General features: G+C 37.3%; 1 protein-coding gene across 3 annotated transcripts in view; it reads right to left on the bottom strand.

The window, feature by feature from the left end:
* Positions 1-24,282, bottom strand: part of PTPN21 (protein tyrosine phosphatase non-receptor type 21) — a 58,448-nt gene that overhangs the window by 16,646 nt on the left and 17,520 nt on the right. For 2 of the 3 annotated variants that reach the window (XR_012764513.1, XM_075426026.1), the window contains 14 exons: positions 21,399-21,568; positions 19,253-19,350; positions 16,644-16,711; positions 16,128-16,198; positions 14,708-14,795; positions 14,422-14,510; positions 12,500-12,587; positions 11,685-11,764; positions 10,409-10,510; positions 9,675-9,735; positions 9,058-9,142; positions 6,002-7,467; positions 3,535-3,672; positions 889-1,110 (listed from right to left, as the gene is read on the bottom strand). Coding sequence is in view for 1 of the 3 variants with exons in the window: in XM_075426026.1 (XP_075282141.1) it covers positions 889-1,110; positions 3,535-3,672; positions 6,002-7,467; positions 9,058-9,142; positions 9,675-9,735; positions 10,409-10,510; positions 11,685-11,764; positions 12,500-12,587; positions 14,422-14,510; positions 14,708-14,795; positions 16,128-16,198; positions 16,644-16,711; positions 19,253-19,350; positions 21,399-21,568 (2,826 nt within the window). In the remaining 2 variants the exon portion in view is untranslated. Of the gene's footprint in view, positions 1-888; positions 1,111-3,534; positions 3,673-6,001; positions 7,468-9,057; positions 9,143-9,674; positions 9,736-10,408; positions 10,511-11,684; positions 11,765-12,499; positions 12,588-14,421; positions 14,511-14,707; positions 14,825-16,127; positions 16,199-16,643; positions 16,712-19,252; positions 19,351-21,398; positions 21,569-24,282 lie in introns of those variants that run through there. The other variant, XR_012764514.1, reaches the window with a different exon arrangement.

The following is a 24,282-nucleotide window of genomic DNA, read 5'->3' on the forward strand; positions in this document are numbered from 1 at the left end:
TTTCATACCCTGGTGCTGTAAATGGTATCATATGCACTAAAAATTCAGAATTCGCTAATGTTTCCTCAAAAAATATTATCTTGTTTGAGAAGGGTCAGAAGAGTTACTCAACATTTGTCAATGATTAGAAGTATACAAACTACGGTATCATGTCAGTGTACAAACAGATTTTTTAAAAAAAGACAGCAACATAACTACAACTGCTACCCAGATCATCTCAAATCTTTTCAGAGAAAGCATGAAGCCAAATGTAGTTGCACTGTAAGTAGGTAAATGCATTGAAAATTAACAAACTGCTTTGAAGGTTCTTGAGGTCACCCTGCAACTTCTTCACTTTAAACAGAGTTAAAACAGCTAAGCATGGGGAAAAGGGGAAACTGAAGATTATGAAAAAGTAGATTTCACCCTGGCTCCATATGTTCCTCTAACTGTCCAAAAAAGTTTAAGCAGGGAGCTAGCTTACTGCCTGTTGTGGACCTAGTCTGAGAGTGCAGAAGAGGAAGAAATAATAAGAATTGTCACTGCAGTTTAAAAATGTAATCATTGCAAAGAATCTCAGTTTGTTATAAAGCTTATTTTCCTTCTTAAATCCAGGAAGAAATGGACATGTCTTCTGTTAGCACCAATCCACAGAGAGATGAGACAGAGAGAGAAACGAATACAGAAGCGAAATGCAGAAGACTTCTCCAATAATTAACCCTCCATTATTGTAGGTAAGAAGGAAAAATAGGTTTCTCCTTTCCCCAAAGAAATCTCTGCAGAAGGAGGTAAAGCGAGAGAGAGATAGAAGGATTCTCACTCATCTGACCAAACCAAAATTTATAACCAAGCCCATTTTTAGTTACCACATGAACTGGAAAAACATTTCTCCACTGGTATTTCTCTCACCTTGATATGAGATGCATTGATGTAACCCGTGTTATTTTCTTTGGTTGGGACTAGCTCTACTCTGGTATCATCATAAGGAAGGACATCCTGGAACCGGTTTCTTTCAGCATTTTCAGGAAGCCGAGCTATTGAGCACTCACCATCTATAAGTCTTTTTTTCTGAATGCGCTCATATTCAGTAAACACCATCCCCTGCTCTAACCGTTGTTCCAGAACTTTGCACTGAAAGACAGAACACAGGTAACCATACAAAGTCATGTTCTAAGGTGAGTCTATTTTAACAGAGAATCCATGAAGGATAAAGTTTGTGTTTTCCTGTCCCATATACTTTTTCAATGATTTTCCCAGCTATTTATGTTTTTATAAACATACCAGAATAATTAGAAGCAATCCTGGACAGCATGAATTTTGTTCATGTGAAAACTAACCAGCCTGTTATACCTCATTAGGTTACAAAGACTGTGGATACCACTGGTGAAAGAAAAATTACTTTGTAGTTTCTGTAAAGACTATGAAAGTGGGTTCACCTGGGCAAAGAAATATTTGGCCAAACCAGGTAGCTATGCTATACTACAAACTGCCTCAAATACCTTTGAACAAGACATGCTCATTAATCCTCCTGCTCAATACAGTATGGTAGATTACATCATTTGAAAAGGTCCCCTCTAACCTTGTAATTAAAAAAAAATAGTCAACTTTGTCTTTTGAACCGAGAAAATCTCTAAAAAAGTAAAACAAAACACTGCCTCAGTCAATGAACTTATCATTCATTACCAACATTCCACATTTTCATAGGCTGAAGATACTAAACTTTGCATACAGCAGCAGCAAAGCCTTGTTAGAACCTCTTGCTGCAGCTAAGGTATAAATCCAGGATTTTTTCTACTAGTATAATTCAATCTGTTTTATTAAATAAGCCACTCCTTCTTCCCTCTCCCCCTTCTCCCCCCGATATATTCTTTCGAAACCAAATTCTTTCTAAATCATAAGACACTTCTGGAATTTCAGCATCTCTTTGCCAACAATAATTAGAGGAATAATATGTAAGATTTAAGCCAGAAAATTTCATCTATGTCACATGTCCCCAGCCTCTCACAGCAACTGCTCTGCGGTATCAGATCAGGAAAGTGTCTTGTATCAAATAACCATAATGCCAAATGTTGCAGAGGAAGGTGTAAAACCTCAGTCATACACAATCTGCACACCAATATATCAACTGTACAAACTCCTTTATTATCTTTTGGCTAAATTTCCTCATTTAAACTGATAATAACATGAAGCCGAGCAATGAAACAGGCATTGAATCAACTTTTAAGTCATCTTCTAAAATATCTGCAGTCTGGAATTTCTTTCATGTCACATGACTGCCTTGCATTGCCTCTTCTCAACTGCTTTAGGAATTGCTCCCATTTCATGGTATCTATCCTGCCTCTACATGACTGCCTGAAGAGAAAGTGTAGGGACGTGTCTTTGTCATAACTTGACCTTATGGATTCTTCTTTTACTTCAACAGTTTGGGCAGGGCTAGCTGAATAATAATATGGCTGAAGTCAATAAAGGTCAACCCAGGAAGAGATGATGGCCATAAGTAAGAGGAGATAACAAATACAGATACTAAATGTAGAAATATGTCTTAATAACACAATGTTATTTTGTGTCCCTTGGCATTTTTAAGAAGCATACATATAGTCCAAAAAGAACTTCAGCTGTGTTGAAATGAAACAGTCAAATCCCCCTCTTACGGATCTCACTCCAAGCCTTCAAACTCCAAGACTAAATTTCTACTGTGTGACTTGCAACTAATTTTCTTGGCCTCTTCCTTAAAACTGCAGTTGGTGAGAGCAGAATGTACAATAATCACCTAGACCTTGGTGTTGCTCCCTGCTCAGATGTGCGATGACAGCGCTGTTCAACATAGCCCTTCACAGGCTGGATATTGACCATATTTCACTTTCCTGCACCTATTTAATGCTATACGAGGCAGGCTGAAGTATATTTACTGACACTGGTTACCCTGACACAAGCAGATGAAGTCTTATATTTCTCAAAGAATGATCCTCAAATACCAGAACTTGATGTCCTCTCAGTGATCTGAGATGTTTTACTGAATTCAAAATTTCCGCAGATCACACAAGGTCCATCTATAGTTTCAGGGATCCACCTGACGAAAACAAATACAATCTGCACAACCTGTACCCTGGAGATGCAATTTAACTACAAAATTTATTGTAAAAATTGTATGAATTACTAATAATTACAACTAAGTTCAATGTCACACTTTGAACTTTAATTTTCATATGTTTTCAGTCTGGAAAACCCCAAAATTAAGAGAGAAACCAGAAAGACCTGGCACAAAAATGAATCAGCAGCTACTATTTAATTTGCTTCCTATATGTTCAAAGCGTAAACTATAATCTGCATCACTGTCATCTTAAATCTTAAAGAAAAGTCTGAGTTACGCCAACACTTCTAGCAATGACTGATCAATCAGAAGTCTCATTCTTTATTTTGTTTCTGTTCTCAGTATTTGCGCTGCTTTGAATCTGAAGCATTTTAAAGTCAACACAAAGCACCATTCATATGCATTTCATTTTGAAGAATCACTAGTGCGAAAGAGAAATCAAGCATTAAAAAACTTCAACATACCCGTTCATCATTTGTAGCTCTTGTTGATTCTTCCTTCCCCTCATCTGGCAGAGGCATTCTAGTCAATGCTAGACCATTTAGAGCAGCTAGCTTTAGAGGCCCTATTTTTTTTGCATCATTTTTATTCTTTTTCATACCCTGCAAAACAAAAGCTAAACCTTGTAAATATTCTTAAATACCTAATGAAGTTATAAAGCAGAAACCAGATGAGTTCAATTAAGCAAAGGACACTTCTTTGACCCTTTCTGTAAACAGCTCTGGCCTTTTTTTTTGTTTTTTCTTGATAAGCATTGCAGTGTGAGATTAGGGTGGTGGGACTACATTCCTCCAAGTGCACAACACGAGTCTGTCTTCATTCCAGACAGGTTAATGAAATTACATGAGAATAACAAATATTGTTCCCTACAAAGCTCACAACTGAGGGTGTGAGGTGACAACTCTGGATAGTTAACATTCTTGGACAGGATTGGAATTACTTTCCAACCCCAAAAATACATAAAAATGATTCCTTATGAGGCTGTTCAGTTTGCAGGCACTTTTCTTCCCTACAAGTGGGCATAAAAATGAGCATATACTTTTAAGATATTTGGATACAGTTAAATGTTTGACTAAGTTTGCAAGAACCTGTACATACAAAACGTGAACACAGAAACGCAGACAGATCTGAGCCCTGAACCAGGCCATGAATCTGAATTATTGAAGTTACCACTCATAATTTGATAAAAATACTGAAGTGGGATGTTTATGAAAGAATAAATTCAAATGATTCTCTTAAAAAGCGTAAGAGAAAACTTCATTACTCTTGCAGCTGCTAAATTTGGTTGTTAACAAAAATACACTGAAAATGTGAGTGTATATGCTGCTTGAATGATAATCCATGCTTTCAAAAGCTAAATGGTAGTAAGGAATAGGAAGACAAAGCTAAGAGGATGAGACCGCATTTAAAAGTGAAGTGAACACAAACAAAACAGTAAGAGTTCATTGGAAAGCAAAATATGCAAACATTGGTAGGGGCTAGCTTTGTTACCAGGATATTCATCTCAATATTGAATATAGAAAGGTAATATTCTCTATTATGCAATAGCACTCAAATATTACTGAACTAGAAAGTATTTTACTGAACACTTCCAGTGAAAAAGTTTTAATATCAATTTCATTTCAAAGGTTGTCTTGAATATTTACAGTTATCTGAAGGAAAAGGCAAGGTATGATTTTGGCAGCCACATCAGTGTCTGAAAATGTATCTTTTGGAGAACAAAATTCTAAGTGACTACCTAAATGTGAACACAAGGGGAAAGGTATCACCTTTTTTCTCTATTTCCACATAAAAAACAGGAGGAAGGAGATCTAGAAAAACATACACAATTATAAAATTAATTGAAGCTGACGAAGGTTAATTTCATTGTGTTCAGTTCCACGTATAGGAAGTCTGACAAACAAAAAATTGTGAGAGCAGTAACTATTTAAATACATAGCTTACTCTAGATTAGCTTTTGCAGCATCAGCTATAACAGTTACTACAAGAACAGAAGTCATATGGTAGTTCCACTGAAGTCCAATTTGTGCAGAAAACTATTTGACACTAACTTACGCAAAGTTAACAACAATCAATTTTAAAAGGCAAAATAATAATAAAAATGGTCTTCCTTGATTAGCACGCGAAATATGCCACAGACTACATAAAACTGAACAAAAGTTTAAAGCAAAGTATGTGGTAAGGACTGCCAGTGAAATTGCGCAGTCCCACATAGACCTTGATGTTTCTGTGAGGTGGAAATTACAGGGAAGGTGAAACTTAAAGTTGTTCACTATTTATGGCTTCATAAGATTGGAGTAGGAGAAAGAGACATGGCAAGCAAGAAATAGCTTTCGTGAGATAAAAACAGCTTGAAAGCAAGGCAAAAGGGATAGGATATGAAAAAGGGAAGTGATGGAGGAAAGAAGAGATTGCAAGGAAAGAATTTATTGCCTAATGCGTCAGGTCCCCCTCCTTAGGTCAGAAGAAGAAAGCAAACGAATCAAAAAACTAAACATTCAGCTATGTCTGATTTTTCAGTGAGGGGAAGATCAGAGAGCTGGCAGCGGAATGGAAGCAGTTGCTCTGTTCCAGATAAGGACAGGTAGGGCAGAATTTGGGATCTAGAACTGACTTTACACTAGCCCCTTCTACAGTTGCTAGCCAGGCGAGGTGTATCAGATGGATGGAGGCTGCACAGCTGGATTTGTGTGGGAGGACTATACAAACAGAACACAGACATGGCAGAGAAGGGGATATAAGACAGCTAAGCAAAGATCATCAGGGAAAAACAGAAAAATGAAGGTCAAGATTATGGTAGCTTTTAAATCACATGTTTTAAAAGCCTCTCAGGTTGACTAAAAGAAACCCCAAACCTCAAACAAAAACCCCACACAACTGCTACAGAACAACTTGAAACAACGTAAAACAAGAGCAATAATATCCACTTACACCTAGTGGGGGAAGGCCTTCCACAATATTCTTCTTCCCAGACAAAAGATCGGACACAGGTCTCTTCTTTACTGAATCTTTCCTTACTCTGTATCTCCCTGACGTTGTAAGGTCAGATTCTGACATAGATGGGGTAAGCAGTCCTTCCCCTCTTCTCTGTACCTGGCTTTCTACTAGTAACTGAATGGGGCTCTTATCTTTCATTCTCTTTTCTGTCTCTGTAATATGTAATTTAGGCTCAAGAATATGCAAAGGGCCAGCAGATGAAGCAACAGAGCTATGAGGGTAGTTCAGTACTGAATCACAAGAATAACCACCCATAAGGGACGAAAGTTTGGTTTGATCTTCAGGGAGAGGAGAAAGACTTGTACCAGCCTTGTTTTCTTCTTCAAATTCTTCTTCTTCCTCACTGCTGTGAATCAGCATAGTGGCATCCGAAAGGGTTTTCTTATGATCACAGTTCACACCTTCTTCTTGCTTGTTTTCTTTGTGCTTTGTTCTCTCCATCAGAATGTTGGGCTGCGACCCTTCTGAGATAACTCTCGGAAGAGCCACATCTGCTGCAGAAGCTGACATGGTCCTCTCTTTGATTCTTATTCCTTCAAAGCTGGGAGTCAAGCCTGCTATCTCAATACTGTTCCTTTTCTGCAGATGAGCATGGCGTGCCGACGTTAGAGGTTCACTGACTTCCTGAAGAGAATGTGCCACAGGCAGGCTGTCTTCCTGAAATGTCTGGACAGAATGGTGCACTCGCCTCGTGATAAGATCTGGATTGCTGCTGCTAATGTAGATATGTCGTGAAAGGTCTGGAGTACTATTTGCAGGTCTTGGATATGGGTATGGGGGAGGCGGTCGATAGACTTGGGTCTTCATTATATTTGGTGCTGGATAATCCTGAGCCTGGAGCTGCACATTTGTCAACTCAGGCACACTGACTGCCCCAACAACTGGGCGCTTTTCAGCAGGATAGGGATAGGGGGATTGGCTATGAAAGCTGTAGTTCAGGTTAAACGGATAATGGTTAGATTGTGGGGAAGCGAAGTGAGCATGTTCTCGTATTTCAGGCTGGCTGTAAACTAAGGCATCAGGCCTGCTGTAAGCATATGAATTGCTGATGTTAAGATTCCTCATTGAATGACTCTGCCTATCTGTCTGCATCATTCCCCTGTTGAGCTGTCTCATCACAGTTTCATAGTCTGGCGTGGGACGATAAGAAGGCGGTATTAGTGCACTGTGTCTATGTGATGGGATATAATCAGTTCTGAGGACATCGCTTCCAGTGATGCTTGGGTTAGAGGACATGGGGGATGGCTGCAAGTAATGTTGTGGATTGTTCAAGGAATTTGTGCTATGTGCACTATAGACACTACCATTGCGGATCCGACCACTGTAGTCATGAGGGGCTCTATCCAAGCTAGTCTGAGAGTGACAGTAGTATCCATTCTGATTGCTCACAAAGAGGTTATCTGAAAGTAAAGTTTAAGAACAATCTTTATGTCCAAGACATCACACAAAGAAATCCTCTACTCAGATGTAGCTAACCAACATTTGAGATTTTCAGAATCTCAGTTATTCTTAGCTATGTATTGAAATAGGAAGAAAAAAAAAAAACACAACCCCAGCTTTTTTGTTGTTGTTGATACCAAAGGTATATATGCCAGAATAACCTATTATGTTCACTTAGGTGATGCGAATTCCTCTGTAAAACATTGTCTCAGATTAAGAATGGCTTTATTCTGTCTAAGACAGGTTTGCTAAGCTTCAGTACAAGCTAAATAAAATCCATATCAATCTTAAACCACACTAACTGAAAGAACATCTACACCATGGTTCACACTAAAGTAATGAGATCAGTTTAAACAGCAAGAAAAAAAAACCAAACAAAACCCCTGCCAAAAACCTAAAAACACCCCCACAACAACCAAACAAAAACCCCGTCACTCTTGATCTCCACCCCCCCCCCCCCCAGGCCATAAGTAGATGTAGTACCACAAGACCTTTTAAAAAAAAGAAAAAAAAAAAAAATCAAATTAACTTTTCTCCAGAAATTCTAGAGACAGTTTAAACCACCACCATATATTGCTTGCACATTAATGTATACCCACTTTGATGGGTAAAGAAAATGATCTAACAGTTTATACATCCAATATACATTTAATAATTTAACAATTCCTTCATTGGATGTACAATTTGCCAAGCTCCAGAAGTGAACAATTCAGTCATTGCTTTAGATCCCTTTCATGATTTAACTCTTCAGGGTCACCAAGGTAATTGCCACACTTCTGTTAATGAATTTGTTGACAATCAAAAATTCTTCTGTTCTTGAAAAACTTGTTCAGAAATAGGATGCGTGCAGTAGCAAGTATCCAGCAATAATTCCAACGCTATATAGATTAAGCCCTTCATGGCAGCAACTTTGTTATTAAAGACACTGTGTAACAATCCAAATAAAAGAGAGAGAAAGCCATAACTCCACTGTAAACCACTCAGATTAGGAGTGTGCCTTCCTTGAGAAATCTAATTAGGGTTTGTTTCAGGTTTTTTCTTTCCTTTTTTCAATCAATCAAGTGTATACCAATTCCATAACTTGCAGACCTCCTTAGCCATTGGATTCCCCACCACCTTGCAGTCTAGTGAACTCCGAGAGAAACTTCCCTCCTTCTGCATCCTGGGTTTAATTTTTTTTTAAACTATTTTCGAATTGTCTGGGGACTCAGTTACTCTTTGCACCTATTAAGATCAATATTGACAAGGATCTCAGAATGCCATAATACATCGGTTTGGTACATGAACCAAGAAAATGACAGTCAGTTTAAACTCACACAAGGGACCACAGTCTATAGTTGCTATCATAACTAACTTTGCTCATATCCCATATTTCACATTAGCTTATATGCCTAGAGTAGCAGCAAGCACTTCAATGAGCCTTGTAGTACAAACCTATCCCATGTTCCCCCTCTGAATTTATTCAGCTCTAGTTAAAGTAGCTACAAATGAAAATTATAGCTTTTACCTTCTACAGTTGTGTAGTGTGGCCTTGGATTTAATGAACTTACCTTGGGAGGATGCATATGGTTCAGTATAATGACCATTGTAATGCAGCTGAGGTGGTGGAGGCATCATATAAGGCTGAGGCTTGGGCTAAGAAAGCAAGTGGTTTTTTGTTAGTTAAAAACTCATGATTTATTTTAAAAATAAGTGTTGAAGATTTTTTTACATATAATGTATGTTATATAAATAATGTATAATATACCTATGTACACACAAAGTCTTAGTCTTAAACCATTTCTCTAAATCTGCAATACAAGTTTCTCCTGTGAGATCATACAAGAAATAATAAAACAAAAAGAAAACAATACCAAAACAGCACACCGCCAACCCAAAACTGCATCTTGCCATCTGACATCTAAGAGAGTCTCATAGATGAGTCTCTTAAGAGGTAGAGCAACGAAACTAAAAATAGAAGTGTTTAAAATATTTTTCATTGCAATTAATTTAATTCCATTATTCGGATATTACACAGCAGCTTTTTCTACAAACCAGAAACAGTTCCTCACATACCAGACTCATCCTTTTCACTGCTCATTTTATTTCATTGAGGAAAACTAGTGTCTGATTCAAAGTGAACTGAAATTCATAAAAATGCAAATATAAAACTATTTCCTCTCCTTACCATAGACATCCTGGATGAAGACCGCCTTCTAACAGGATTCACTGTAATGGGCTGGGTTTGTCTACAGAAGAAATTTTACGGTGAGAAATTATTCTTAACACCACCAAGACCTATTCCAAACCTTGGAAAGTTCTTCCAAGTTCAGTTAAAATTATTACTCTACATTTCTTGGATCCAGGCCCTGTGTTAAATAGTTCTCCCCAACAGTCTCAAAAGGAGAGAGCTCTGTGCATAAACCACCATCGCAGACAGTGTGTGCAGAGTAACAAAACCACAATCAAAATACCTCAGTTTTTCTTTGCCTCTGTTTTGTGAAGCACAAAAAGGAGGTGTCCCTGAAGCACTGCAGCAGGGCAGAAAAAGCAGCAGAGTAACTGGGGACTAGTTCCAAATTTGAACACCATATAAGATCTCATACTGCAAGTTACCTGTTCTACAAGATCAGACATAAAATCATTTACAGAATGTAACATTACAGATGTTACAGGAACTGGAAAGCACAACTATACTGCATGAGCATCTGTATCTTCTAAGATTCAAGCTACTGGTAATAAATTTTCATAATTTGTTGGATTGCCTCCATGTAAGGTTCAGAAACCTTAAGCTCCTTTTTCCCCACCCTATACTGCACCTGTACTCTGCATCTTGCAGCAAGACAGAGGTCAAAAGACAGCAGAATAATACAACTGGGGAAACTGACAGATTTCAGAAAGAAAGATGATTTTTCAGCTCACCCTTTGGGAAGTGAAGGACGAGAAAGGATTGGAAAGCGTGGAAGGGAAAGAATGAGGGAAGATTTCTGAGACCCCTCCTCAGGTGGAGAGTCCAGGGAGTCTCTAAAGACAAGGTAAGTACAGATAAAGAAAAAAAAAAAAATCTGAACTTAATACAGGCATGCATAAGACAATTTTCAGTAGCAGGACCAGGTGACAGGGAATCTCAGAGTACAGATAATCAGAAAAGTTTTTTTGAGGACTTTACCTTTTAATAAAACTATGGTGTGGTGAAACAGTTAAAATAAGTAATCCTAGAGACTGACATTCAATACAGAACTATTGAACTAACATTATTCAGACAGCAATGCTCAAGTCCCACAAACACACTACTTGCACCAATACTTCTTATCCCTCTCAAAAGGCAGCCAGGTTTACAAGCTTGGAGGTATGAAGTCTACTCTGTTCCAAATTATTCTTACTTGTCTAAAATTAATTAGCATTAAATACACTAGCCAGTCCTCTGTGGCACAAAATATTCCATCATCTTTCCACTGGCCTCAGCAAATCTTGGACCAACCCCTCCATAGCTATCTTCTTGTGTACAAAGAAGAGGAACCGAACATTTGAGAATCACGCTTTTTTATGACAGACTGTTCACTGGGTCTAATTCTCTATTCTTTGACTGAAGTAACTTAACTGAAGGAAAGCTGTAGCCGTGGAGTAGCTCAGATTCCAGCCCTTGATTTACAAGTTGGAGACCAGCCCATTTAAATTTAATTTCATGAATTGTATTACTTTGCACTGGTGCTACTTGAGCTATACAGATTCCATGGATATCCAAAGGACCACATACCTCTCAGCTGTCAATCCAGCACATTTCAGGAGTGCTTCACATACACTTCCTGCCCTTTTAAAGGCCTCTAGCGTGTCCTTTCAGAGCAGTTCATGCAAACCCAGGCCAAAATCCCAGTGATTCCAATAACTCACAAACATTCTAGCAATAGTAGCCCGGAAAGCAGCTAAAGTCACTCACAACACTGAGATCCACTGCAGGGGCCAAACACTATTACTTTTGGTAAGATTTCAATGTTTAATATTGTCCTCTGTTACAAGGCAGAACATGTTTGAGAAACTGGTGATGTATTTTCTCAAAAAAGATTAAGAAAAAAACCCCAAGTCATTAATTACTACCATCTAAAAAGGATAGTAAAGACATTACAGAGGTTATAAAAGATTTCACTTCCCAATGGAAGTTTCAAGGGCACCAAGCGTTCTGCTAATGTATTCTACTTACAGGCTGCACTTATTTAGTCTGTAAAATTTGTGTCTAGCCACACACATCCTCCACACGTATTTTGCTGTTTCCATATCTTCCTGCCAAAAAACCAAACCAAAATTTGCATATTAGGCCAAATATACATACCCGTTACTTTCTTTCACACAAGCCACTGACATCTTTAAGAGTAAAGTAGCATTGACCAATTTTGTTTTAATATAACTTCATTACTGTCACCAGGTTTTCCCTAAAACTGTGCCTTGCAGGCCTGAAAAATGCACTCTAGCCTAACAATTTTATTACATGTATGAAACTTGAAAGTAGAAGCCTTTTGTTGAAGACACTCCTATCAGTTATAACACTAACACAATTTACAGTGTACATATATATATATCATGCTGTAATATTGTCAACAGCTGCCTTCTTGACAAAGGCAACTGACAGATGCTACATAAAATGAATTCTGCAAGGAACGCCACAGCCCATTCAGCAAAGCTCTAAGACCATTGTTAAATCAGCAGCATTTATAAATAAAAGTCAAAAAAACATGCTAGAAATTTTACTGGAATGAATGAAAATGTTTATGACCACCTGAACAAAATGTTCTCAGCATAAAGGTCAGATAGCCAAAGCTCAGACTGGTGAGATTTTTAATGCCTTCCCACAGAAAGCTAGCCAGAGACAGTATTATTACTTATGACTCACTCATACAGTTCAAATTTGCTAAATATATAAAAAGAAATTTTTACCCTTTGAGTTAAATTAGCAGTCTTAATTAGTGTTTTTATTTACTGATGCTTTAGTGAAAAAAATAAAAGTAAAATTCTACTTACAGTTTGGAATTGGATTGTCTCTTCTTTGTTTGCCAGCTCTAATGCAAAAAAGGATTTGTTGTGGGACATGTTGGCTATATCATGCCACCTGCAGACAAAAGGGACAGAACATGACTGGAAAGCTCTTATTTTCAAACCACAGAAAATACAACAGAACACCAGAACCACCACCAAGAATATGGACAAAGAACTGAGGACAAATAAAAAGTTCATCAGTCTATCTGAACAAGTTGCAGACCACCACTTCCATATCCATTAAATGACTGCTGAAAGGAAAATATGCATGTGACTAACACTTTTGAAGATGCGCAACATGTACAGTATTAAGTTTACTACTCATCTTCCACTTGAAATTCTTTCAAGTGTTCATTTTTAAGAAAGAAAAAATCAGATTTAGACAAATCCAGTTATCAGTAAATTATAACATACTGACCTCTAAAGGTATCTATACGACTTCCATTTCCATTATATACATATTGCTGATAGCATTTTCTATAGCTGCTCACCATCATACGCATGAGGCAGAGAAACATTAATGTCCCCATTCTGATGAAGAACAAAGACCCCTCGAATTTAATGCCTTGGTTCATAGGCACTTATGGGGGCAATTATGAAACTACTTGAAACAACCTGAAGCATAACCCAACCTTTGTAAATTGTACTAGTGGGTCACTTGTGTATGCTTTTTTGCTGCCCAAATACCATGATATATGTATCCCCATTAGAACTGCCCATAGTCATATAACAAATAAGCAATAGAGCAGAAAACTGGATCCTGAAATTGGAATAGTAATACTTTCTGATGCTCTCCAATGGTCAACAATTTTCTTATGTTTACATAGACACTGCATCCACAATTCTTTGGGAAATTATGTGAAATGCATGGACAAAGCTTTATTCCTCTCCCCTGAGTGCTTGGAAAGTCAGAGCTGTTATTTCATTCTGCAAGAAAGTAGAGCAGGGCACTTCTACCACTCCACACAACTAAAGAATCTGGCATCAGCTCTCCTATCAGCAGTACAAATAAATATTTTTTTATGAATGACAGTTCATGGTACTGAATTTATAACTTCTATTAAACAAAACCACTAACAGAAAGAAGCACAGGTGCTACTTTCTTTAACCCCAGAAATTCACCATGAGTGCCAGGAACGGTTGGACCCTGGGATTTCAAGATTCTGTTCATATTCAGCCAAAAATTCAATTCTAGAAGATTAAAATTCACTAAGAATAAAGCCTTTCTTGCTCTAATGGTAACTATCAATTACTAAGATTCATAAAAAAACTTCCTCGATATGTATTTTTTTAAATTTATTCCAAATTCTGTGCAAAGATGCCCAATCAACCCCTCCTGAAGTCAGTGGGAACCAGGCCATTTCACATAAAGACTGAATTTTAACAATTAGGTAAGTTGCAGACACACCTATGTCTATAATTTAACTATAACTACACTAAATAATAAACTAAAACAACGAATTAATCCGAAATAATGAAATAAATGTTATCACGTGTCTCTCTATTTCTTTTATATAATCTCTCTATTTCTTTTATGTACAATACATGAAAGGAACTCCTGGTACGATTGAATATTTCTAAGTAAATTGATGTGCCCATCCCAGGACATAAGATGTTCTATGTCCAGAAAATTGCTCCTTTTTGACTCAATAAATGTTTTGCAATTAAACGTACATTGAATGTTCATCTCTTAGAATTAATCTCACTTGAAGAGATTCATCCTGCAGTCAATACGTTGAAAAATTCCCATGGACTTCACTATTCATTGTAGCATGATGACTACAAGACTACGTTCAGGTTTATCAAATTAATAAATACACATCATATCTAAGAGTCATTCATTCTAGTGATAAACACACATAAAATGTCAGGTGCACAAAAATATTTTAAGACAGAACAATACTAACCTAAATACAACAGGAGGACGACCATTTTTGTGTTTCACAAAGATACCATCAAGACACGCTCCAATGAATATGTCGCTTCCTTGGCTGTCCTGTAAGAAGTTGCAAAAAGTTATGCAAATACAGAAAAAAGCCTTTGAAAGCAAAGTTACATGAGAAGCAACTACTTTAACAATTCTGGGGGAGAAAAGGAATGATGTGGGTTTTGGTGTTTATTTATTTTTGGCAGGAAGTAATCCTTTTTTATGGGAAAAAAAGCAACTAAGACAAAGATCAAAGCACCGTTTACCTTTGCAGGATAGGTCTCTTCACCGTAGCCCTCCATTCTCTCTACTTCTTGCATATATAACATTTCCGCATCAGGAGGAGTAAGGCCTCTACAAATGAGAACTTTGATCAGCTAGTACTGTCAACAGAAAAATTATCTTTGTTTTACTCTGACTGACATTGTCAAAGCTTGAAAAGCATCCCCAAGACATCCAGGAAACCATCAAATCATGCTGTTTTCATCTGTACCAATGGCTGATATATTTGTCTCAGCCTTTACACTTTGATTCCAGTAACTTCTTTCTTTCAGGCACCTATAGGGTTAAATGGCCACAAAGACCAGTTAAAATCATAATCTCTGCTAATGGCAGACAGTTATTACATCCTTCTTCAAATCCATCATTGTCACCATATTTTCTTACTTTATCAGAATGATTATTCTGGCACACAGGTTCAAGACCTGAATTTCTCCTATTGCAGTACACATGTTTAAGATCAATATGAATTTTGATGCTTCACATTTCAGGAAAGAGAGTCTCACTTTGTAAATGCTGACAGAGTTTTAATTGTAATGATTTGAAAACATGAGGAGGACAAGATCTGTAGGTAAAGGTAATATTTTTTTTTTTCAATTAGACCAACTGGCAAAGACAGTTTTCTCACAGACTTGCAGTGGCATCACAGGGACTAAAAGCTTGTGTTTCCCTACCTACCTCAGCTGATCTCATAAAAGACTACCTCTACCTGCAAAATCCTGTCATGCTCATTCTTACGTCTCTCAACACTTTTTCAATCATCAGTCTCTGTTTCTTCACTTTTTCCTAATGTCATCAGATTAAATTTTCTTTGCTGAACCTTAACCATGCAATCTTGTTACGCAAGCATTTGAAAGGAAAATGGATTTCAAATTTTCACACAGTTGTTTCAAAACAATACAGGAAAAAATAATCAGTACTGCTCACATAGTCACAAACATTTCTCACTGATGAACTGACAACAGAGAACTTAACTTTCCTTTGTCTTGGACTACTGCATCTTAGCTACCTTTTACTTAAGGTTATAAGGATTCTGGCACAGTGACTGACTCTACATTTCTACTCCCCTCAGTATCTGTCAATGCTGTTTAATCAAGAAACACCTTTACTGGAGTCACAACTTCATATAAACAAGTTTCAGAAACATTATACAGGTGAAGTCACACTATTTGTGTCCTGCGTTCTCAATTTTCAAGCACAATCCTCTCATTTATTTTAACAGTCATTCTGTTCTCTTTTCACTTTCATTCAGCAAAAATTCTTGTAATTTTAATGCAGATGTCTCAGGCCAAAACTCATTTAAATAGGAGGTGAAATTAGTACAGCTGTCTTCTGAGATTCCCAACTTCCTCAGCTACTGAAGCAATCATATCAAAATTAAGTAATAAAGAGTTATATAAATGTTACCTGTACTTCTGATGTAGCAAGGCAACTTTCTTTGTTGCTTCTTCCAATATTTTTTCTTCTTGTAGCCAAGCCTTAAGGTAAGATAGCATTTATAGAATGAAATACCAAAAAAATCTACAAAATTAAATGGTTACCATTTCTTTATGCAGTCAAATCAATCCTCCACTCTAGTCTTGGAGCTTAGGCGCCATAATATGCACACAAACAAAACCAAAAAGCACAAACACTGTTTTGAAGTAGTTTTACTCACTTTCCCATCTCCACCCCAACCTTCTTTTCAGTGTAATACACAATAAAATTGAAAACATCTTGCAACATCTTGGCTTCTGTGTAACACAAGGTACCATATCTCACTCCAGTCTCAAAGAAAACCTTTATTGAATTTGACAATCTAGGGAGCAGTAAGCTAGATGGATCATGGAGTGTTTAATAACAATTTGCATTTACTAATCTAAAGAAAAATTTAAATCTATCAATTTAAGAATCTAAATGTATCAATTTAAAGAAAGTACTTACCACTGGAAACAAAGCAAATCTTTGTAGAAACTCCTGAGATTCATACTGATCGTAGTCTCCAAAATCAGCTAAAAAATAAAAAATTTCTTGGATTCAAACATTTGTAACAAAATTATTCAATACCCGATTAATTGCAGCAGGATCTTCAAACAGCAAATCTCCATCCTATTGAACTACGATCTGAAAGTAAAACAACGGAACAAACTAACCTGTAATGTTTATGAAGAGGAGAACTAAAAATACATCCCATCTTTTTGCCTTGTTCAGAAAACTTGATAACACTCCTTGTGGATAGGAAAGGAGAAGAAATTATAAGAAAATCAGAGTGTTGCTCCAACTTCCTTAGATCCCTGAGATTTTATTTGTTTGTTTTTTTAATCACAGAATTACTGAGGTTGGAAGGGGCCTCTGGAGATCATTTAGTGTCTCCTCCCAGCCCCAAGCAGGGTCAGCTACAGCAGATTGTCTCAGAGCCTTCTCTGGTCAGGTTTCGAATACAGGGGATGGAGACTTTACAACTTCTCTGGGCAATCTGTTCCAGTGTCTCACCACTCTCACAACAGAAAATTTTTATGTTTAGATGAAAATTCCTGTATTTCAATTTGTGCCCATTAGCCGAGAAGAGTCTGGATCCATCTTCTTTACTCCCTCCTGTCAGATACCTAATTGTTTGCAGTATAGCGCTGGCAGACAGCTCCAACTTGCAGCTGGACTCAAACCCTGCACAGAGCAGCCGGAGCACCCGGACACTGGCTCTTTCTGCTCTCAAGCCTTCCACAGCTCCCTGCACCCAGACATACACAAAGTGGGACCTAGAAGACTTCCTAGACTCAGGGGCATGCTCAGAAGAGATTTAATAACAGTTTTGATTTTAATAACAGTTTTGATTTTATGTCATGCCAAAGGGCATCTCAAGGAAATTGCCACCTCTTCTGTTTCTCGGAAAAAAATCTAGCCAGCATTTCAGAAGAACAGAAACAAAACAGTCTGAATTGGAAGAGTTCTGTACCAGTCTCAGAAGACACCACGGAACAGCAGTCTGTACAGAATAGCTGCTCCCAAAAATATAAACACAGTCCCCAAGTATACAGATCTTATTTACATCACCATAGATTCTCATCCATAATAGCATAATTTTAGAGACATTTAGCAACCAAATTTGTATTAAGAATTAACAACTAATACGCAAGTTATTTATGATGAAGAGAACTTGCAACATGCTACACCAACACAGCACTTGAGATAAAGCAGTGTTTAGAGAATTGGCCTATTGTAATCATTTCAAATACAGATCATTCTTGAAACCAGTTCACTCGAAACAGAAAACAACTGCTTCTGTTAGTTCACCAGCTAAAATTAACTAACCCACCTGGCATAAGCTACTTCAGTCATCGGAGTGCATTAATTTAGAACCTGCACGTTTTTGGAGTTGTTTTGCACTGTGTTATCAACACATACAGTTTCTCTCTTACAAAAGACTGAAAAATGAACGTGAAAGCTAGAAGGACAAGTATTTTCCGTCTTGAAAGAGGATTGTATTGAAAGATTTCTATAAACAACTCACCAAGCAGAGCGACATTTACACTATCCAAAGATATGATAATAACAAAGCAAGATTTTGTCAGCTGAACACCATTGAGTCCTGGCTTGGATTAAAAAGATTCACTGTTATATAAACAAGGCACTAATATAATTCACACTACTCCACTGGTAACCACATTTTCAGAAAACATAACCGTCATCCTTAATGTGATTCTACCAACGCATATAATTAAAAAAAGACAAAAAAACTGAAGTTGTATGCACTGCCAATGATTTTAAGTCCATTTCAATTTTGGCAGACTTACAATTGCTGTTTGATACACTGGAGTGGCATTCACTAAGAAGCAATATACAAACACACTAAATAAAGCTGTTACCAGTAAAAGTTTTTATTTTGAGAGATTTAAGATCGAACAAACACGGCAGCAGGGAACACTAGACATGATCAGTGCAGACAGACTTAGGACTGGTGGTTCTCCGGTGTGTATACTCTATCTCACCTAACCACAGCTAGGAAAAATAAAACAGTCATTTCCATGTAGGTACCACAGAAATAGGTCTTCAGGAGCAATCTGAACACAGGAATTGTTAACAGTCCTGTGTATTAACTTGAAATAATCTTGGGCGTTAGGACATTTGGGAGAAAAAGTGGAGCTACAAGTACTACTGTACATTCAAATTTGCTTATTTATTAAAACGTCCCATTCTCTTGTTATCATGTCAGAATAAAGAGTCTTCATTAACAGAAATAGATGAAAGTTCTGTTAATGTAAGCAGACGACTAAAGCTTTGCACCCAAAGGAATTCAGCTGTCAAACCTAGCTCTTGAAAATACATGTTAGATATCCAGGTACACCTCTGAGGACTGCACAGAAATACCAGCGAGTTCGGGGCCACTGATCCCACTGTTTCCCCTCCTCAGCCCATATGACAAAGTTCTAAGGAGCAAGTCTTTCATAACCTGCTGAATTAGGTCTTTAAGAAATAAATAGAAAACATGCAATAAAAAATATATCGCCAAAGTTTCTAATGCAAGATAAGCTAATTGGCATAATTGTCTTACTTACCCTGAACAGCTAAACCAGCCAGATGTATTGCTTGTTCCAGTGTGCAAGGAATGTTGCCCTCCAAGATATCTTTCTTTAATTGCAAATAATACTGATACCTACAAGGGAAAAAATGAAACAGCTAACATGGGCTTCTAATTTAAAGACAGTGCAGAAGAATATGCCTCCATTTCCTATTCCTCTCTACATTCCCCAGTTTGCATGGAGGGAAGTCTTCCTCACCATTTGGACCCACTATTTTATAGTTTTTGTTAACTCCTCCCATAGCTTTCACCTTTCACTGCAGAATCAAATACTGCTACTTCTTAAAACAATGTCCACGATTTCTACCTACTACCATACCCTTCTAAATTTTTTGTTTTTACCTATTCCTCCCTTAATATTCTTATTATGTCCTCTTTACAACATTGAGTACACTGCTGCTGTATTGCTGCATTCTCTTTCAACAGATGTAACATTGCACATCCTTTCAATCACAATAGTGACTTTCACTTCCGCATTACAACTTTTGAGTACATTTTCTTTTCACTTTCAAAGCACCATTTCTTTTCCTTTAATCTGACCTTTTCCTTCGCCATCACATACAGTCAAAGAATCTTGACACTGCCTCATGATAGTGCAAATACCATCTCTTTTGCCTAGGACATTTTCATTTCCTGGCAGACTAAAGCATATAATGTGCTTAAACACGCTCAATCTCATTTATATTGCAAAGACGTGAAAAAACCCACAGATTTCTGAAACTAATCCAGACTCTCACTATCATACATCAAACCAAGTACCATCCTCTAGGACCTGAGTATAAGGCTGGCACATAAATTCCTCCTTTCTCTGCAGCAGCACACTGCAAAATTGCTGTTAAAGCTCCAGCACAAACACCATATTCTTTAAATAAATCCCAGAGAAGAAGAGTAAAGGTTTTTCAGGAAATGTAGCTATTCAATGCAACATCAGGACATTTATTTTACTCTAACACATCCTAGTACACCAACAAGCACAGAATCTGAAACAAAGATTAAAAAAAAAAAGATAAGAAAGACCACTAGTGTGACTTTTTAAGCCAGTGATATTGCTGAGAAAAAGCCCAAAACTTCAGAGATTTCACAAAGAAAATCATCGTACAGAAATTACACATAAAATGAAAACTAAAGCTGCCACGTATCGAGCAATACATTGCAGCACCAGTGACTGCACGAAGAGGCTTATCTCCCTGAAAAGCTTTCACACCACAATCAGTGGGAAAGGTCTCTGGCAAGATATTTTAGCACCAGAGTATATAAAGACAGTTTCATGTAACCAGAGAATAAATTAAGTTGGAAAGGACCTCTGAGTGATCATCTGGTTCAACTGCCCACTCAGAGCAGGGCCAACTTGAAGTTACCAGCTCAAATGGATTAATTAATGCAAGCACATACTTCTGAAATAACAAATATATGTTCGTAATCCAGTTACTGGTTTTGTGCTCATTTGCCTGTTAAATAATTAAATCAGAACTAGACACATTAAGACACTAGAAGCCAATGTATAGGTCCGTAGGAGTAACTGACCAGTGTATATGCTCAATTTTACTTTTCCCCTACAGCTAGCACCACTTAATATGACATTCCCCAGATTCACAGTAGAAATGGACATATGATATCAAAGCTAACATCCATCTTCGTTGTCCAGTGATACACAAAAAAATCACAAGCTGAAGCTTAGCCTGTATTTTGCCGGTGTATTGTACTGAAATCACAGAAAGTACTGAAAGCAAAATAAAGGAAAGCATAGCTCAGTAAAATCTGCATGTGCTCTGTGCAGTGTGGACGCCTCCAAAAGCCACATATGGCTCTTCAAAAAAAAAAAAAAAGAGACAAACATGAAGGGACTAAAATAATTAAAAATCTGATCATGTAGGTATGCCTATTATTGCAAACAGGTTTGAGTAAGTTCCTCAGATCACTAAGAAGTTTCATGTTTGCTTACTTTATCACCTATTTTAAATACTCAAAAGGGAAACAAATACACAGTTTGAATATATATTCTGCCTAAAGTAATAATTTCCATTACTACAGAGGTGGGAGAAGGGAAAGCAGACAATTTTTATATAAACCATGCATTTCAGCATGTTGAAAGCAAAAATTATAGACACACGTATGAAGGTTACCTGGTAATCTCCTGCTGAAGCTGAGAAACAGCAGGCACATAGAACACTACTCCAAAATACACGGTTGGCTCCAAGGCATATTTGTCCAGCTGCTTTTTCAGAGGCTTGTCCAAATCTACCCATCTGCGCTGATTCTGCTTATTATAATACCACAGACTGAAATATGTAATCTGAAAAAGAGGCATTTCAACCATTAAAAAAATGTTAATATTGCAATATTAGATAAAATATAACGTATGAAGTCTTTCTACTTAAAAACAAAGGTTTTTAAAACACTGGCTAAGGCTATGGGTTATTGAAAACTTCAGAATCGGAGAGATATTTAACATCAAAAGCAGGCATTACTTCCAGGTAAGCAATCCACGTACATAAGGTCCCCCACCTAAAACATTAGCAAACCTACTCTGCATTTGCAAACTGTTCCTGACCCTGTTGTGGCAACTCACAGATGTTAGTAGGAAGCATTTATGTCTAACAGAAAAACTAAGGGAAGCGAAGAAGGCAAACAGAAAATGACACTGGACAGCAGGAAAGCAAAGCATGGCTTCTCTGGGACACCAGCAGGCAGGCTCACATGGGATGCTGAAGGACAAAAGAGCACAGGACAGCTGGTCAGACAAAGACAAGCTCATTAAAGCACATGTATGGCTCATCCCACGAGCAAGAAAATGTCCACATACAGCAGGAAGTTACTTTGACTGAGCAGGCAGCTCCTGACCAAGCCAAAACACAAAATACAGTATGCACTGGAACAGACTGCCCCAAGAGGCTGAAGGATGTCCATCCCTGGAATGTCAAAATCCCACTGGGCAAAATCTTAAGCAGCATAATCTAACTTTGATTACATCTCTTCTGAGAAGGAGTTTGGACCATAATATTTTTCTATCACTCCACAGTATAGTTCTAAATCCACACAGCAGAGCCACTTCTTCAAATTTAAATTTCTCCACTATTTTTTAACTGATTAAAATCTGCTCCTGCAGCACTTACTTCATTCAATACTGGACCAGCAAACATATGTGGACGGGAAAATATTCATGTCATTATCACAGCAAAACTAGAAATTGTAATTACAAGTTTTTGAATTGAGAGGAGGAGATAAGGGAATGCTACGAATTGCCAATTACATCTCTAGGTATTTATATGGAAATTCACCAAGGCCTTGCTAGATACATGTGTTACTATATGTAGAAATGGTAGAAATACCAACATCTTTAATCCAACATTTTCCTTTATATATTCTCAGACGTTTTTGACATACAAAATAAAGCTATTAAGGATGAAGCTTTATAAAATAAAAGGACTATTGATCACAATGATTTTTTTACATCAATAATTTCTCCGAATTAGACTTGGAAAAATTGCCTACCTAGCAAACAAAGTCTTTACTGTTGCTTTCTCAGAAGCTCTAGCATTTTGATGCTTTGGAGCACAGATCTGCAATTCATTGGAGAGCAACTGCTAGTAGTAGCGAAAGGGCACTTTAGTACTTTCTTGTGAAAACTCACCTATACACACATCTGAAAATTCATATACATACATCTTCTTAGTTTATAGTCTAAACAGGAGAAAGAATTTACCCTCACGGGATTCTGCCGATCCCTTACAGCTAACAGGCTGACTATGCACTTAACAACCACAGCATGGGTAGGTATGATACATCTCAAACTTCAAGCACAGCAGTGAAATCAATGGTCCATATTCAGCACAGATCATTAGGTCATTTTGGGTGCTGTAGTATTACAGTCATAATACCATCTATTCCATAGCAGTATTTTCTCTGGGAAATTAGCAAAACTAATTGGAAATTTGAGCCAATTCTATGGCATAATGTTCCTTTGACATTGCATACTGGCAAACTGTACTTCTTTGCACCTCTCTAAATTACCATCAACACAGTTTTAAGTGATTGTTGGTGGGCTTTGGTGAGCTTTTTCTCCCAATATAAAAAAAAACCCCTCTAAATTAAAATTACTGTTACCATGTAATTGCATAATCAGTATTCAGAAGATAAAAAAATGTTAGAATGCAGCCTGCATATTCAACCTTAATTAAGATCCTTTCTGCAAACTCTAAGACAACTCTGGTCCCATTTCATAAAAAGACAGGCTATAATCCAAAAATTAAATTGAATTAGAACTGTTCATAGAAGAATAAAGCAGTTTTTCAGTGCAGTGTAATGTACCTGGAGAAAAGGCAGAATGCTGATATAGACAAAACTGTTTCATGGTTGGGAAAGTGTAAAAATCACCATAGAGAAACAGACTGTATTCCCATATCAGAAACAGTTCTCTTGTAAAGCAAATCCTACAAACCAAGTTTTTCACAGGTGGATACTATGTGCTCTTCACTTCTGAATTCTGAAAACCAGAAGTTAAATTTAAGAAGTCATAAATACTTTCAGTTTCAAGTAGACCAAAGGAATATGGCTCTTAATACAAATGCTATAAATAACACTGCTTTCTAAATTTCTCAGTCCAGGTGCACAAAGTTTGCTGATATTTCAGACAACATTTGCTTTAATTTCTATGCTTTAGTCCCCCAACCATAACATATACTATGTGGTAACTTCCACCACCCCTCAAGGATATTGAGAAGATGGTATCTTAAGATTCCATAAGATGTTAGGAATTATGACAGTAGTACCACACAAACTCCATTAAGAAAGAAATACTATGTTCACTGCAGCATCGCACACTGAAAAGGATAAAATGTACTCAATGACGACTACTCAATCCTTCCTGCAGATTGAATGAGGAAAGCAGTGCATGTAAAAAGGTGTATTTCTTTTTCATTACAAGACTGTTATCACCATGCGCACAGTCACAGGAGCCAAAGTCAGACTGCGATGCTGACATCCTGTAACTTCTGAGTGTTATAAATG

This window comes from Opisthocomus hoazin, chromosome 7 (assembly GCF_030867145.1).
Source record: "Opisthocomus hoazin isolate bOpiHoa1 chromosome 7, bOpiHoa1.hap1, whole genome shotgun sequence".
Taxonomy (NCBI): domain Eukaryota; kingdom Metazoa; phylum Chordata; class Aves; order Opisthocomiformes; family Opisthocomidae; genus Opisthocomus; species Opisthocomus hoazin.